At 24.9% G+C, this 19332-nt stretch overlaps 1 protein-coding gene across 1 annotated transcript; it reads right to left on the bottom strand.

Moving 5' to 3' along the window:
* Positions 1–3634: 3634 nt before the first annotated feature.
* On the bottom strand, positions 3635–6542 carry LOC127283152 (uncharacterized). The gene is made up of 4 exons (XM_051307846.1): positions 6443–6542; positions 6122–6226; positions 5330–5488; positions 3635–3899 (listed from the first exon to the last, which is right to left on the bottom strand). Exons 2-4 carry the CDS (start codon positions 6135–6137, stop codon positions 3688–3690), a joined length of 387 nt encoding a protein of 128 aa, XP_051163803.1. The 5' UTR covers positions 6138–6226; positions 6443–6542; the 3' UTR covers positions 3635–3687.
* Between the last annotated feature and the right edge of the window lie 12790 nt (positions 6543–19332).

Below are 19332 nucleotides of genomic sequence, written 5' to 3' on the forward strand. Positions count from 1 at the left end.
TGTATATTTTACTAACCTAGTCATTACATAGGATAACCGAATAACGTTGTCTCTATGAAAAAAAAGGAGAAAAGAAAAGAAAAGAAATGAAGTATTGGGAAAATTTTCAATTACCAAATTTATGAATCCGGCAGCTGATGTAACTATTAATTGTAATTGTCGTAAAATTTCAACGATCTTAGTTTCTCAGCCGTTAAATATATATATATATATATATAAATAAATTATATAAAAAAAAGGTAATTGTTAAAAAGGCACTAATCACGAATATGCTATATAAAAAAAAGTAGAAATTAAGTATTTTTCGATTCTATTTAAAATGATAATTATAATAATTATAAATTAATAAATAATTTAAGCATGCTATGTAGAAAATGTTTCTTTTTGTAAAAAAAAAATTGTTAAAACTTTTTAAAAGTGAAGGCAATTTTATTATTCTTTTGTTGGCGCAATTGTTGTTTTTTTTGTCTTTGAAGACATTTTCAGTAAATTAAAAAATTTATTGAAAACTTCGTATGTAAAAAGGGTATAAATAAAAAAAAAAAAAAAGAGAATACTTTATTGAAATTAGTGCCTTTTTAATTCAACCTTTATTATTTTAAAAATAATGTGTAGAGTGGTGTTGTGCAAACGCTTTGAAATAAATATCTATTTAAATATAATGAGATACTATTTACTATTATTTTTAAAACGATTTTTTAAAAATCGATAGTTAATAATAAAATTGTAAAAATGAATAATTCTATTGTAGTTAACATATATATTAAATATAAATTCAAATATTCGCGCCAAAATGACAGTGGCGTCATCTCTTTCAATTAAATTTCTCAAATTAATTTTCTCCTATATAAGAAAAATATTAAATTTTATATAATTTTTAACATTTAAATTGTAATATTATATTTAATAAATAATTTTTAACAACAATAATTATTAATTGTAGTTGGATAAAAGGGACGCATGATTTGCACCCAAAATCCATTACATTAAATTGTCAAAGCATCGAGATTTATTACATTGACTCTCGAATACATGGATTCTTCAAAACGTCGACTGACCAAAACATCGACTTGTAAAATTATCGACTCCTCAAAACATCGAATTTCCAACTGGTCGAATTTCAAAATGATCGATTTTTAACAACGTCGATTATTCAATGCATACATTTACCATCACATATCCTTATTAAAACATCGAATTGTTAATTCATTGAATTTCCAAAACATGGAATTTTCATAGCTTTGAATTACCAAAGCATCGACTTGTTATAACGTCAATTTGTCAAAAAATGAATTTTTTAATGCATCGATTTACAAAAACACTGATATTATAAAACGTCGACTCGCAAAAGCATCGACTTTTGTTTACATTGAATTTTTAATACAGCGATTCTCCAAATTATCGACTAACCAAATCAATCATTTGTCAAAATATAGATTTGCTAAAACATTACATTTTCAATACATCAATTTATTAAAACACTGATTTTCTAAAACTTCGACTCGCAAAAACGTCTATTTTTTATTACACTAATTTTTCAAAACATCAATAAATCAAAACATCGACTTTCCAATACACCGATTTTTTAAAACGTCGAATAATCATAGCACCTATTTTTTAATACACAAATTTTTTAAAACATTAATTTATTAAAACATTGAATTTTTAATACAGCGATTCTCCAAATTATCGACTAACCAAATCATCCATTTGTCAAAACATAGATTTGCTAAAACATTACATTTGCAATACATCAATTTAGCAAAACACTGATTTTCTAAAACTTTGACTCGCCAAAGCACTGACTTTTTAATACATTACCTCGTCAAAAGAACGAATTTTCAAATCATCGATTTTCTAATGCACTAACCTGCAAAAGCATCAAATTTCCAATACCTCGACTTCCGAGTACATCGATTTTTTAAAACATTAACCTGTCATAACATCAACTTTTCAATACATCTACTCGTCAATGCATCGAATTGTCAAAGCATAGAATTTTTAATACATAGATATGAAAAAGCATAGACACTTTTTTGCATTGAATATCCATTACATCGAACTTTTTTTTTCACTAGGGTTTACTCTCTATGTTGTTAGTAGGTAAGGTAGATTAAGATTGTGCGGGAAATTTTAAATTAATATAATATTTAATTATATTTATTAATAAATGTTTTTTATAACATTTAGTTATTAAATATTGTAAATTTAATGTTTTCTGTTTTTTTTGGTAATATAAAATCTCTCAATATTAACAAGAAAATGATATTTTTATTGATTTAATAATATATACAAATTATTGTTTTATATGTTTCTCATAGATGTCTCTACTTTACCAGTTTAATGTACTAAAACTGAAATAAATATATTTAGAATTGTATTCCATTGACAAATTGCCTTTCTTTTTTAAAATTATTCTCTTTTAATAATTTCTCCTTATTTTTTATGAAATATATTTGACATTTAAAAACAAACACAAAATATTTAAATAAAAAAATGTTTTTTTTATGAAATTATATTCATAAATTTAAATAAACTATTCAGCTGAAATTATGGACAAAATTTTTTTATCAACCATATATATTTTTTGGTAAACATAAAAAAAAATTTAAGTAAACTTAAACTGTTTTTCATATTATTATTTTTTTTTTAATAATTAATATCTTGTTTTACAAGTTTATATTGTATTCAAATCTTGTAAAATAAAATAATTGTCCTCGGCACTTATAATTTCACTCGTAAAAACTACAATTTTTGAAAATTTTTGAAAATATAAAATATTTCAGATGCAACGAAAGGCTACAGTGATTAAGCAGAATAAACAGGTAAAAGATCAGAGGTTCTCTGGTATATTAGAATAGAGTAGGGCGAGATTACCACATTTTACTCCATTGATGCAAGTTCCGGTCTCTTCGTTATTTCCAAACTACAGCCATTCTATAAGCTATCCTTTCGTAATTTAATTTCATTTGGTAAAAAAAAATGAAACAAACAATATTTGATTTAACAAAAATTTTTAATTACAATATTCTTTATCTTTATTAAATAACTAGCTAAAATATAGCGCGCTAAAGCGCGCGTGTATTTCCTACGTCGTGGAATAATAAATTAATAATAAGTATATTTCTAATTTTCACATTATCATTTATTTATACACAGGGAAAAATTAGTTTGATGTTATATAAATAGTAATTTTTTAGCTGAGGCAGCTTATAATTAGCTAATACAGCAAAACAATTTAGCTAAGTTAATTTTTAAATTTAATAAACATGTAAAACTATTAGTTCGATTTTTAACGGTAACAACAATGAAAACCCCAAGAAAAAAATCCACCGAAAAAGTGATTATGATAAGAAAAACATACATTGAAACCAACAGTGACAATTGGCGGTGTAAATGTTGATAAATCAATTCTAGTATTGCCAACATAACCGCCGCCAATTGAAATGCCGAGAAAAATTGATTATGTTCTGTCAATTATGATTACAATATTTACTGTTTTGTCATTTATATTGATATAAATATTTTTGATAAAGTCAAACTTCGATAATTTTTTATAATCTTTAAAATTACAAAAAAAATTAGTTTTGCTAAATGATTTTTTGTAGGGAATGAATGAATGAGTACTGAGATTATTATAGTTAATAATAATAATTAATAAATGAATATATTTTTAGTGTATAATGTTTATGTGAAAAACACCTTTCTAACATCATTTACATTATACGTTTCTCGGCATACTGGACAGCTCCTCAACATTTCGTCATTGTTGACAACGAAGTCATTGCTGTTATAATTGTACGTCAGCCAGCATGCTTCGCAGAAAGGTATATGCCCGCAAGCTAAAATACAATATATTGGTGTTTCAGTCAAACAAGTACAGCATCTTATTGGTATTCCTGTAACATAAAAAAGGCAAGAATTTTTCTTGAAATATGTCTATGTAGGTAAAAATTAAAATTTTGGTGAAATTTCAGTAATTTTAAAAAATTGAAGAAAATGACAATTTTAGGCATATTGGAAATTTTTCAGAAAAATTCAAGAAAATGAATTTTGAGAAAACATAAATGTAATTAAATTTTTCACTTGAAAATAAATAGTTCAAACTATTTTGTTAAATTTCTTTCAAACTGTTATTATAAATTTGTTTAAACTGTTTATTTTCAAGGTTTTCGTATATCTGAAAATTTTTTAGTCTTTTTGTGCAAATTTATGCGAGTCATGGATCGACGGTTTGGGTAGAAGAAAATGAAAATTTTTTAGATAAACAAAGCCCTTGAAAATGAATAGTTTAATCATAATTATAAATTTATTAAATTAAAATGTACTTGTATTTTACATTTTCTAAAACATTGATCGAGTAATATGTCATAATTAGTTTTGAGCCGAATTTTTATTTTTTCGAATTAGTATTTTGCAGAATTTTCATCAAACCGATTATCTGTATTACAGAATTTTTATATAACCAAAAAATCACTTCATAAAATTTTTATTTGTCAGAATTTTTATTTCCTCGAATTTTCATTAAACATAATAGGCATTTTAAAGAATTTTTATTGGGTAGAATTTCATTGCATAGAATTTTCTTTCAGATGAATTTTCATTTGTTCGAATTATTATTTGATATAATTTCCATATAACCGATTTTTCATACTACAAAATTTTTACTTAACCGAAAAATCATTTAATAGAATTTCTAATTGATAGGATTTTCATTTGTCCGTATTTGCAAATGTCAGAACAAACAATCGACAGAAAGATTTAGGCGCGATTTTTAAAATCAACCAATCCAAAATTATCCATAAAATTGTGATTCGTTGATTTTAAAAATCGCGCCTAAATCTTTCTGTCGATTGTTTGTTCTGACATTTGCAAATACGGACAAATGAAAATCCTATCAATTAAAAATTCTATTAAATGATTTTTCGGTTAAGTAAAAATTTTGTAGTATGAAAAATCGGTTATATGGAAATTATATCAAATAATAATTCGAACAAATGAAAATTCATCTGAAAGAAAATTTTATGCAATGAAATTCTACCCAATAAAAATTCTTTAAAATGCCTATTATGTTTAATGAAAATTCGAGGAAATAAAAATTCTGACAAATAAAAATTTTATGAAGTGATTTTTTGGTTATATAAAAATTCTGTAATACAGATAATCGGTTTGATGAAAATTCTGCAAAATACTAATTCGAAAAAATAAAAATTCGGCTCAAAACTAATTATGGCAAATGAAATTCGATAAAATGAAAATTCTGACTAATGATTTTTAGAACATAATCATGCGTCCCTTAATAAATATGAAATTATATTATATATTTTACCCTGCAATGTGACCAGCTGCTGTTCTTGTTGCTGTTCATGTTGTTCTGCAGGTTGTGCTGGATTTTCAATCCGTTGATCTTCCTCAGCTTGTAATATTTGTTCTCCAAGATGGTTGTTGACAATTTGATTATCAATATTAAACATTTCAACAATTAAGCCTATAAAAAAAGACAAAGAAAAATTTTAATTTGTTCGAATTTTTATTTGTACGAATTCGTAAATGATAAAATTTTTAAAATGCCGAATTTTCATTTATCTGAAATTATAAATATATATTTGTAATTTTTGATAAATGAAAATTCTGTGTTTTACGAATTCTATTAAATAATATTTAAACATTAAATAACTTTCTAAATCTGAATTAATGAAAAGTGAGCTACTAATTTAAAATAGTAAGAATTTTCACTAATTTTTAGTAACTTTTGAATCAAATAGTAATATTTTACTAAAAATTAGTAAAAATTCTTACTAATGTGATTTAGTAGCTTACTTTTCACTAATTCAAATTTAGAGAGCAAGTTTGCAACGAAAACTTGTTGAGTAATGATTTATGAAGTTTCAACAACAATTTTCTGACAAATTGCGCGGAAAATTTTCAAAAATTTTAAGGAACTATTTTTAGGAAAATCAAATTCAATTTTTTTTTTAAAGAAAGAAGAAATGTATTTGAAAGAAGGGCATATTAACGTAACGTATTTAGCACCGTCTATCAAATATTATGCGAGAAAACATGCAGAGAATCTTTACAGTGAAATCACAACAATCAATGTATTTGTATTTTATATTTTTACCCTGATGTTCTTCCATATCGGATTCATCTTCTATAACGATAACGTCATTGTTGTTTATGAATAAAGCATTCACAATTTCCCTGTTATTAATGGGAGATGGTGGGCCTATAAATAAATGCAAATAAAATAGTATAAATGCTATAGTTTTACGTATTTTGTAATATAATATTCGTTACAGAAAAAGATAAATTAGAAAAAGTAGAATTATATTAGTTTATAGAATTAGATTTCTATTCTATAATAGATGCCTTATAAATATAAGAATTGACTGTAACAGTTTATGTGAAAAGAAAATTGAGAGCAATAAAAATTGTTTTTAACCTTTTAATATACCGAAGTAGCACGGAATATTGCTTAAATGTCACGGTGATATCAAGCGGGAATATTCCTGTGACATTACAGTGATATTGAGAGAATATCCCTGTGGAATTATGGGAATATTTCTGTGATATTTATGGGGTAATTTATAAAATTCTAAAATTTGTTTGCTTTGAATATTTAAATAAAAAAAATTTGTTTTTTAAAATTTTATAAATTACACCATTAATATCACAGGAATATTTCCACAATATCACACGGATATCCCCTTAATATCACATGAATGTCACGGGAATATTTCCTCAGTATCATACGAATGTTACTCGAATGTCACAGGGTCACAGGAACATCACCGTGGAATTCCCCCGTGAAGCGGACATTATGATATATATATATATAGCTTCTTAATAACATTATCTACAGAATAGAGTTATAAACAGTTATCTAGAGTTATAAACAACTTAGTGTCTATTTTTTAAGTTCAAAAAAGTTCACCATTTTTGCAAAAATCGATAAAAAAAAATCCCCTACGTCTGTTTCTGTGAATCTGACATTTAATAAAATAAATAAAATTTAAAAATAAATAACAGTTTAACCCCTTAAAACAATGTTCTAAAGAGTTACAAATTTTAAATTAATGGTTAATTGTGTAATATATGGGCAAATCCACAGAACCGTTTGATTTTGGCTTATAAAGATAAAAATTTTCAAATCGTAAGCACACTTTTTATTCATGGACTATTTTATTTAAAATTTTCTTATTTCGTGATTCATTTTATTTGAATGCCGTAGGAGTTACAAGCCAAAAACGAAAATATAATTTTTTCCAGATAATCATAATAAAAAATGAGTTGTGTTTCTTCTTTTGTTTTTATTTTTGTATATATATATATATATGAGGCATTCTTTGTCAACGCGGACACCCCTCTCGCCCAAATTCTTTTCATTTTAAATTCATGTTTAATGGCTTAAATTTTATTTAAAGAATATACTTTTGAAATCTGAGTGGCATATATCCAAAAACAAAATATAGGATCCAATATAAAGGTTATTCTTTAAATTTACCAATAAAAAGTTACTCTAATTCATTTTGAACAATCCAAAAAGTAATGTTTGAGGCCTTTTTAGCCCTTTGTATTTGGAAATATGCCACTCAGATTTCAAAAGTATATTCCTTTAACTAAAATTTAAGCCATTAAACATGAATTTAAAATGAAAAGAATTTGGGCGAGAGGGGGGTGTCCGCGTTGAAAAAGAATGCCTCATATATATAATTGTATTTGCACGAAATATTTTAAACAATAAAACATGGAAAATTATAATGATTTATTTTAAATAATTTAATAAATTATAATTTAATTTTGTTATTTTTTTATTACTGTACGTTAAATTATTTGAACCGCTAAACTGACATTATTGACACTGATTTTGACACAAGTTTTCAAATAAAACAAATGAAAGGTTATTCCATTTTTCATATTTATTAATACGTTTATGATTAACCGCTAGAATTTCTAATAAAAAATGTTATATTTTTAATTTTTAAATATTATAAAGTGGAAATAGAATTTGGCGTTTGCATAAAAGAATTATAATACCGTTTTTTAACGATCACACACGTTTTCAACTCATTATATTTCATCCTGTAGATGTGCTACAAAAAAAGGCTAAGTTAAGAGTAGTTCACGGCCATACACAGGATAACAATTATTGGAATATTTTCTTTATTTTTAATGGCACATTATTTTATAAATACATTTGTTCGTCTGCTCAAACGCAATATGCACCAATTTGAAAAATCCCGATTGAATAATTGCCGTAAAAAATATAATACACAATTTATAGAGATTTCATTATTATAAAATAATGAGTAACGCTAATTTAAACAACTGCCATTTCTTTTAAATTAAGAGCACATATTTTTTCAGCCTTCAATACATTTTGCGATAACTAAATTACAATTCACCAAAATTTGGGATTGTTTCGTTATTTGCCAAACAAGTTATACCTAAAAGAATTAAAACATGTACCTAAAGTAACACTGCAAATTTCATTTTTTAAGTTAATTAACTCTATTTTATTGTTCATAGAATGCGGGTTGGTTAAGATTTATCCAATTTTCTTAGTTCGATAGGTTCTCAGAGATATTATAAAATGATATAAATATGATAATAATTATTAGGATACTTTTAAAATAGGAAAATTTGAGAGTAACATGAAATCAAACGGTTCTGTGGATTTGCCCATATATTTAATCCTGCTTACCGTTGTTTATGGCATCCATTTCTTCTCGATGGTTTCTTTCATCACTTATATTGCGAATATCGTCTTCAATTTCGTTATTTTGGGGGTCTTCAATTTCGTTATTTTGGGGGTCTTCAATTTCGTTATTTTGGGGATCTTCAATTTCGTTATTTTGGGGGTCTTCAATTTCGTTATTTTGGGGGTCTTCAATTTCATTAAGGACATTTCCATTCTCTTCACTTGGAATAGGTTGGTCTGCAAAGAAATGTTAAAAACAAAAACTATTTTTAAACGAACATAGTTTTTTTTATATAAAGAAATTAATTCATCAAAAGTATTTCATACCTTCAATATCTTCATTTCTCTCTACATCTAGGTCCAAGATTTGAATTGATGTTCGAAAATGTTGAATACTTGGCCTAGATGAAATGTATGAAGCTATTTGTAGAAATTCTTCGGTTTTAAAGTTAGGTGAACCAACCGTCTTCCACAATCTTTTGACGTCAGTAAAAAATGTTCTGTCACTGAGCTTAGGAACTTGTATATTTCTTTTTTGTTTTGTTATATCATCAAGAGTCTTTTTATCAAGTGATATTCTACTTCCCAATGCCGATAACTTTTCTGCAACATAGAATGTACGCTAAAAAATTTATGGACAGTGACGTATAGCAAAAGTACAATATTTATAAAATAAGGAAATCTATTTAATAGATTACTTATAACGTTTAACAAGTTCAAATGGATCTTCAATCTAAAAAAGACAAATTTTTATTTTCATTTTGATTACTTCAGATTTTTTTTAAGTTCAGTTATTTTAAATAGTTGCATTGTTCAAATAAACTGTTCAGAACAATTTTTTGATAACACTGGGTCAAAAAAATGATTTTTTTTCTGATTTAAACATCGACATAGGCTTCTCGCATAGATTTTTTGTTGCTGTAATATGAATCTGGCCTTAAAGTTACCCAACACATTGAAATTTTGAGAAAATCATGTTTAAAAATTTTTAAAAAACTTTGCTTAGCTATTTCGTGGGCACTCGAATATAAAAACTGTTCTCAATTTTTGGTAGGATAGGACAACGATTTTTTTGACTTTGTGCAAAAAATAAGTGTTATTTGGCACCTTAAAATTATTGGAAAAATAAGTCTATCCAATTTTAGATTCGGTTTATACTAAAAAAAATGCTATGAAATTCGGCTGTAAAATGTTAGTCAACATGAAGACCTTTTTTAATCTGTAACTAGAAAAATGCTTCTTTGAATCAAAAAAGGGCCAACAAAATGTTTTCTTCAATTTAAAGAAAATTTATTCGATTTAAAGAAACATTCTCTATTTTAAATAAAACTTTGTTTGAAATTGAAAAAGTATTTCTTTAAATTAAAAACATTTTTTTATACATATTAAATTTTCATTTAATTACAAAAAACTTTTCTTAAACTTTATATAAAAAAACGTTTTTCTGGGTGTATAATTTTTAATTTTCACTATTCTAACCTTAATAATTTGCATCTGAAATTTTGTATAATAATTCTAATTTCAAAACAGAGACAAAAAAACAATTTTGTATCAATTTTAAGCTTAATTTATAACGCTGATCGAGTTTTCTATGCTTTTACAAAAAAATATTTAAATGTAGGTAATACATATTTTGAATTTGTAATTCATAATTTTATAATTTTGGTGGTAAAATATTTATCAAGAATCTCAAACATAAAAATTACTTACCACTGAATGTCCACACTTGTGGGAAGTCGCCAATTTTATTTTGTAATAAACAGACATAATTAGTAACTGCCTGTGAAACACAAATGGTTTGATTAAAAACTGACATATTCCTTGGTGTTACAGTTTCAAGCCATGTGGTTTCAAACTCTGTCAGTATAGATTGAACTTCCTCACTCAAATTTTCGTTCCCCGTTAATTCTTTAATTTTTAAATATCCTTGTCTAATTCTTGTTGGAGGAAGAAAAACCAAAGACAGCAAAGATAATATTAATTTTCTTATTTTATTTTCCCTTGTTTCCTCATTCGTATCCTCCATTTCTTCCTCCGTTCCGTCTTCATTAACTTTTATAATATAATTTATAACGCAATTGTTCTTCTCTATTAATTTGTAGACATTCTAAAATTTTACAAAAAAAATATTTTTATTTATAAATACAAAAAAAATACTAATAAATTAATCGAATTTTAGTTTTACAGAATACTCATTCAATCGAGTTTTATGTGATTTGAATTTTTAAATAGCAGAAATTTCAATTAAACGAATTTTAATTAGCAAGAATTTTTAAGATGACGAATTTTCATTTATCCTAAATTACATATGGCCAAACAAACAATCGGTAGAAAGATTTCTGAACAATTTTTAAAATTGATCAATTAGAAATTCTAAAGAAAATCGTAATTGTCAATTTAAAAAATTGGGTTGACATATTTTTGTTGATTGTTTGTTCGGTCATTTGTAATTTCCAACAAATGAAAATTCGGCGTTTTAAAAATTCTATCAATTACAAATTCGAACAAATTAAAATTGAAATTTGGTGAATTGGAATTTCTATTATTTAAAAATTAAAATCACATAACATTCAATTGAGTGAGAATTCTGTTAAATTAAAATTCTTTTAACCATTTTTTGACTTTCATATACTTTTTTGATACTAACATATTTCAGCAACGTGTTTTACAAAATTCATAATTTAAAATTTTTTTGATATAAATCAATGGTGATTTTTTTGATATTTAAATAAATGTACTTTCTACTTCCTAGGGCAAGGTTTGTAATGAAATATATAGAAGCCCAATGTACATTTCATATAAGTTTAATTACAATCCCTACTCTAGATTTTTAATTTATTACTATTTTTAACCCTAGAAGGAGTAACTTAATTTTTTCACCCTCTAAACCCTATTGAAAAAAACACGTATAATTATACGTATAATAATACATATAAATATAAGTATAATAATACGTATAATAATACGTATAATAGTACGTATAATTATACGTATTATTATATGTATAATTATACGTGTTTTTTTTCACTAGGGAAGGGTAACTGGGTCTAGACACCCCCAACTTTGAACTTGTGTAAAAAGTTTCTATGTAACATAAAACTAATTATATATAGTTCTTTACTGGTTTTTTAGTAAGGAAAACAATAGTTTTATTGATTTTTTTGATAAAATAAAACAAAGTTGAACAAGACTTGCGGAAATGAAAAATTTGTCGAACATTTGAATTTTGCTAAGGGTGTCTAGACACCCCAGTTACTCCTTCTAATAAGGTTAAAAAAATTTGCTGAAATATGTTAGTATAAAAAAACTATATAAAAATTTTAAATTTCAACAAATGGTTAAAAGTGTTTTATTTTTATTTTGTTATGAACCAACAATATTCATGAATGTTTTTAATTTTCCAACAATTATCAAAATACTTCTTCACAGTTAACGTCGATTGATTCAAGAAAAAATAATAATTACAAAATATTACCTCTTGATAACTATACAAATCTTGAAGGATTTCAGCATCAGGAAATATGGATGAAATTGCCGATCTTATATTATTATTGTGAGGTGCGATTAAAACATCCATTTTAAAATTGGGAATTATATTTTTTATATATCTCAAAATTGCCTTGTATTCATCTGAAGTCTCTCCCTCCATGACTGCCCATGCACACGGAAATGCCTAAAAAAAATTTAATTATTTATTTAAGAATGGAAAAGAGGATATAACTTGAATATTAAAACAAGAACTAGATTTTTTATTTTCCTGGAAAAAAGTCATTGGTTACGAATTTGCTTCTTTATGGAGGAAGTATATTGTTTTAACAGAAATTTATGTTAATTTTTATGATAATTTATGTTAGTCTATTAAACTCACATAATTGTCAACTATTTTCAGTATTGAAAATAGTTGTTCGGACCATTGGGAAGATGGAATGCATTTCTTTGAAATGTGCAGTATACATTCTCCATCTTGCAGAAGCTCTTCGGAAGCTTCATTTATTAAAAATAGAGCTGAAGAGAAGTTCTCTTCTCTAATGAGCTCTAATTTTAATGAAAAGTTTTCAAACTCAGTTAAACGCCTCCATTGTGGCTCTTTTAATTTGTTTACATAGTCCGTTAAATTTTCTGCATCTGGGGGGACGTCTGTCCTGCGAATTCTTCTTAAAGTTCCAGCAATGCGTTCCAGTGGAACACGTAATTCAGCACATCCATGCCTGAAAGGAACGAAAACAAATTAGTTAGAATACCCAAATAGCACAACTATTTGCAGCAATTTTGCAGCAAGTTTGCAATGCCAAGTTTGCAAAATTGCACTGCAAATTTGTGTCAAATAGCGAAATGCCCTTCCTTTTCCAAGTTTGCATTATAAGTTTGCAGGAAAATTTTTCAGAAAGTTTGCAGAAAAATTTCTTAACCAGTTTGCAGAAATTTTTTTTAAGAAGTTTGCAGAAAAATTTCTTAGAAAGTTTGCAGAAAATTTTTATGTCAAACTTGAAGAAAACTTGCTAATTATTTGCTCAAGTTCATGTCATGCGCAGTATTTATCTATGGCACCTAGGGCTGCGCAATAGATTTTAGTGGCCTTTTCCATAGAAAAGTTATCCAGTAACAAAATATCATCATATTTACAACTCAAAAATTTCAAAATTTTATTCGAAAAATGTTTGCAAGTTTTCTTTAAGTTTGACATAAAAATTTTCTGCAAACTTCCTAAGAAATTTTTCTGCAAATTTCCTAAAAAATTTTCTGCAAACTTTCTAAGAAATTTTTCTGCAAACTTATAATGCAAACTTGGAAAAGGAAGGACATTTCGCTATTTGACACAAATTTGCAGTGCAATTTTGCAAACTTGGCATTGCAAACTTGCTGCAAAATTGCTGCAAATAGTTGTGCTATTTGGGTAGATTAGTTTATATTAGTTAATTAATTAGTTAATAGAATTTCATTAGATTTAATTTTCATTGAGCCGAATTTTATATGTTCGAATTATTATTTTGCAGAATTTTTATTAAACCTATTTTCTATATTAGAGAATTCTTATATAATAGAAAATGCACTTAATAGAATTTTTATTTAACACATTAACTATTTTAATTAATTTGTATTAAGTAGAATTTCATTGCATAGAATTTTCTTTTAGATGAATTTTCATTTGTTGAAATTATTATTAAACATAATTTCTATATAACAGATTTTACATACTACAAAATTTATAATTAACCGAAATATCATTTAACATAATTGGTTACTTTTAAAAATATGACGAAATCTTTTCATTGATTGTTTATTCGTCCATTTGAAATGGCTTATAAATGAAAATTAATTTTTTTGTTAAGTACAAATTCTGTAATATGAAAAATAGTTTATATAGAAATTTTATCAAATAATAATTCGAACAAATGAAAATTCATCTAAAAGAAAATTCTATGTAATGTAGGTAATTCTATCTAATAAAAATCTTTTGAAATGACTACTACATTAAATAAAAATTCGAATAAATAAAATTCGGTTTAATTAAAATTATATCTAATGAAATTCTATTAAATGAAAATTCTACAAATTTATTTTCAGAACTTATTCATGCGTCCCGTTAAAATTTTTTATTTTCTGCATTAGAGGAGTAAGAAAGGGGAAATTACATAGGGGCGATGTTATTGTGTAGCTGCCTTAGGGAATCGGGTTGCGACCTGGCACTGTTTATTAGTTCGTTTCGTAACGAATGCTCTCTTTCTATTCGAAGGTCCGGCAAATGGTTATGATTTCTTGTTAATTTAAAATTTCCATTTCTGGCAATATTACCGTACGCTAGGCACGACTTCATTTTATGATATCGACATATCAAATATCTGAAATAAAATATTATATAAATAAAAACAAAATTCAATTATTCTAAGAATGAACTAATTAATTTATTATTATAGCATTTCGAAAGAATATGCCAAAATTAACATTAAAAAGGTACGTCACAGAAGATATTACTTCGTTATATAGGGTCAGTTGGGGTAAATGGGGACAAAATCCCTATTTTTCAAAAATTACGTAAGTTTTTTCCTTTAAAAGGTAAGTTTTTATTTTTTAAAGTTGTTATTTACATTTCCAGGATTAATTTTATGCATCAGAAAAAAATTTAGATAATCTTTAAACGCATGAAACTGACTATCCCCATTTAACCAAGATTTAGAAAATTTCCTAAAATTTGCGGTAAATGGGGACATCATAGTTTCTAAGAAAGGTTTAAGAAAAAAGATTCCTTAAGTATATTACTGTATTAAGGGATGAAAAATTTCTTTTAAAAATTGTAGTAGATATATAATAGTTAAACCAATTGGAATTTTTTTATTATTTTTTTATTTCAGTATTTTGTCTCGCATTTGAAAAAAAACAGACTTAGAAATCATACAAAAATTTTTTCTTATTCCTTATGACTTGACTTGACTTTGATTTTCAAGTTTTTATGCATTGAGCGATAACTTTTTTTATCTTGCTGCCAATTGTCAAGATAAAAGCTTGGCAATACTCAGAACCTCTTGTAGGTGATCTGAGGTTAAAATATTGACGTTGAACTTAATTTAAAAACTGTAAATAAAGCTCCAACCCCTTTTGTCCCTATTTACCCCCTGTCCCCATTTATCCCAATTGACCCTATACAATATTGTTTTTTTTTATTACTTATTTATATTAAGGGGTTAGACTACTGTGAAGACCAAAAATCAGACCCATTTTTAAGATTTTTTTTCAAGAACAGAATAAAATAAATTAAAAAATCAATTATATATTATTGTTAAGTACATATTAAACTATTAAAAAATTATTTTTAAAAGGTAAAAAAATTAAAATGGCGGCGCTGAGAGTCGATCCACAAAAACCCTCTTATTATGCAGAGGTATACGGTCGGTAGAAAATCTTTTTCAGTTTTTGACTTAGAACAAAAAACCAAATTTTTTCTTAATTTATAACTTAAAATATCAAAAACAAACAAGAAATAATTTATAAAATTTTGAGCAAATTATTTCGAAATAAAAGTTTTATTAAACAAAATATTCTTGAAATATTTTATTAAAACTTGTATCATTTTTTTAATCAATTTAAAAATTTATTCATTTTGTTAACTCAATAACTGAAAAAAAATTTTAATTAAATTATTATATTTTACTTCTATTTCAAATAATCAATTTTCTCAAGTTAAATTTACTATAATAGCTCAATTATTTAATAATTTTATGTTAGTAAAGTAAAGATATTTACTTTCTAAATTTGGTATATAGAAAATTATTATTTACAATTTATTACAAACAAATGTTAATTATCCTATATTAAACTTTTTATTGTATTTTATTTTCGTAAACTTTTAAAAAAGGTGTAAGAAGTGCTAAAATACTGTTAGCTATTTATTGTCAAAATAACAAAATAATTTTATCTGATGTTTATTACGAAAATAAGATCAGGTTTTAAAGATGATTTATTTCAACGGTTTCATCATATTTTCCTGCTTCAATCTAATAGCTTAGGTCAGGGCGGTTTCATCGATAACAACAAGCTGCGCATGTAAGAAAAGCTGAAAGCTGAAACAAATCGTCACGAGTCTATTGTACATAATTACTTCATACTATATATCGCATTTTGAGGATAAATAGCTGTAAGTTCGCGGCAACGTTTCAAAATTGTTGAATATTAAAAGAATTAAATTCAAATTATACACTTAAAAACAAGTAGGGGGTCCTTCATGTTCATTTCATGAACATTTTGCTTCCTCATTGTGTGAAGCAAAAAATTTTTTTCTGCTCGGAGGAAGCAATAAATATCTTTCACTTATTTAATTGATTTAAATTGATTTAAAATACAAAATTTTATAACCAAAATGTGAATTTTTGATTTTTTAACTTTCATTAATTATATTTAAATTTAAATCAAATGTATGCTTTATATACACCAATCGATTCGTCTTAACGTAAGGAAGACGGTTTTATTATATATTACCTTAAATTTTTCTATTTAAAAATTTTTTCGATTAAAAAAAAAATTTGGAAAAAAGACCATTTGCACTTTCTATAAAATGATTATTTGAAAAGAAGAATATTATGTTAATTGAATATTCTGGGGCGCATAATTATTCCGTAATGTGAATTATTTAGAATTTTCATTTTATAGAATTTGATTATATAGAATTTTACTTTATTCGAATCAATGTTTAATAGAATTTAAATTAACAAGAAGTTATACTTAACAGAATTAACGAATTTTTATTTATCAGAATTATTATTAAACAAAATTTCGTCTGGGTCCACTAATCAGAAACTGTCAAGAAAATCGTGATTGGTCAATTTTAATATTGGCGCCAAAATATTTATGCCACTTGATTATTCGATCATTTGTAATGTAGGATAAATGAAAATTCTCAGTTTTAAGATTTCTATTAAATGACATTTTGTGTTAACAAAAATTCGGACAAATGAAGATTTAGTTTAATGAAAACTCTGAGCTTTAAAAATTGGACTCAGACGAAATTTTGTTGAATAATAATTCTGATAAATAAAAATTCGTGTTAAGAATTCTTTTGAATAAAAAGTGTGCTAAATGAAATTATGTTGAAAGAATATTCTGTTAAATAAACATTTGATCACACTGAAATTCTGTTAAGTACACGGAGAAACTTTAGTTTGTAAAATTTGACATTATAATAATTATTTTTACAAAAAATCAATAGTAAGAGAGGATGAAGTGACAAAAATGACATTATTTTCTACTACTGTATTACAAAATAAATTTATCGGTATCATTTAAAAGTATAGTATATTATTAATAATTATTAATCATTCCAACTCCTTATTGTAATAATTGTAAATTAGGAAAAAGAGATATTCACAAAAAGAATTTTGACTAGAATAATTATGAAAAGTAGCAGTTGAAATTTCACATATTACACTCTGTTTTACAAATATTACTATTTTTATTGGAAAGAAGCTGAGGTGATAAAAATATTGTTCATCTTAAAATTGGTTATTGTAACATCTAAAATTGTTTTTTGAAAACATTCCCATTGAAAATAGGAATTTTATTTCTTAGTAGCATTCGATTGGTCGAACTTTACCGATGATGTACGAAAAATATCCGATTATTGCCGAATATAACCGATTGGGTTTAATCACGTAATAGTAATATTATCAATATGTTTGTATTAAGTATATAGTTTGCAAATATGAGAAATGGCTATTTTGAACATTTTATTCAATATTTAGATTTAACAAATTAGATAAATTAAATAATAATTAAATCAAATGTATAATTTCATATAAAAAATTATTTTTAAATATGTGTTTATTATTATTGTGTATTTTATTGAAAATAATTTATTTATTTTAAGTGTTTCATAAAAATTTATGAAAATCAAATATTGAAAAATTTTAATAAAAAATCAAAACAAAAAATAGTTTCCAAAAAATTATATATCAAGTAATCATTGTAAAAAAGTAATTCTTAGAATTTATTTATTATATTTATTTAAAATAATAACTTTTTTAAAAAAACTAAATTTTTTGAATTATTGTTAAAATTTTGAAGAAATTTTCCAAATTTTTAATTAAAATTATTCAAAAAGTTAAACAGTGAAGGAAACACAAAATGAAATTTACTGAATAATATTTAATTTTGAGAATTTAATTTAAATTTTACTTTATTTATACTAATAATTTATATTTTAATTAATAAATTTAAATAAATTTAAAATATTAAATTAGATATATATTTGTAGAAATTCTCTCGCAAGCGGCAATACTTTGTGTTGTTTAGTATATAAAGAAGTTCCCTTTTTTCTCAAGCATGTATTGCGACGATTATGTGAATGTGTGTATTATTAGAATAAGTTCTTTGTATTGTATTAAAAGCGTGCGTTCCTCAAGAATATGTAATATGTGTGATATATATAATATAATATGTTTACTGTGATATTTGAAGGTGCAACTTGGAACATTTAATATCGACTATGGTAAAATTTAGTATGTAGTAGTAATTTTTTTTCTATTATTGTGGAGGGCTAAAAACTTTTATGTCAATATTCCCAAAATACTATAGTAATTTTATTTTCACATGGGATGGATATTTACCATAGTTTTTGTAAATTTCATAATTCTTTTTCAGTTATTAATATATTTATAAAGCTCGTTTTCAACGATTCACCAACTTCAGTTTCCTATTTTTTTCATTAAAATTTTCTACTGTTTAGAAATATAAATCCATAATTATTATATTACTCTTTCCAAATTAAGAATACTCACTCAGTATAATATTTAAATAGTAATTTTCACAAAGGTGAGCTATATCCTCGTTTACTATTGGCTTTTTGTAAAATTTAGTATTATAATATCAAATTTTATAAATTAAAGTTTCTCCGTGTATAAATTCTTGTTAATTTAAATTCTATTAAACATTAATTCAAAAAACATAAATGAGAATTATGATAAACTAAAATTGAGTTAAATTATAATACTTTTAAATTAAAGGTGGATAAAAAGAAATTTGTTAAAATAAAAATTCGGTACCTAAAAATTATGTTAAATAAAATTTTGTTCACAAAGAAAGTAAAGGCGTTTGCACACCTCACAAGTTTTCGATATACCGAAAACTTGTGACCATCTATATTT

This window comes from Leptopilina boulardi, unplaced genomic scaffold (assembly GCF_019393585.1).
Source record: "Leptopilina boulardi isolate dan_hultmark-lab unplaced genomic scaffold, ZJU_Lbou_2.1 LbouV2_116, whole genome shotgun sequence".
NCBI classification, from domain to species: domain Eukaryota; kingdom Metazoa; phylum Arthropoda; class Insecta; order Hymenoptera; family Figitidae; genus Leptopilina; species Leptopilina boulardi.

Bases quoted from the DNA above. Each gene is read 5' to 3' on its own strand.
- LOC127283152 (XM_051307846.1), bottom strand. The intron at 3,900-5,329 runs GTAAAATATATA...TTTATGTTACAG, and splicing joins GCAGCTGGTCACATTGCAGG to GAATACCAATAAGATGCTGT.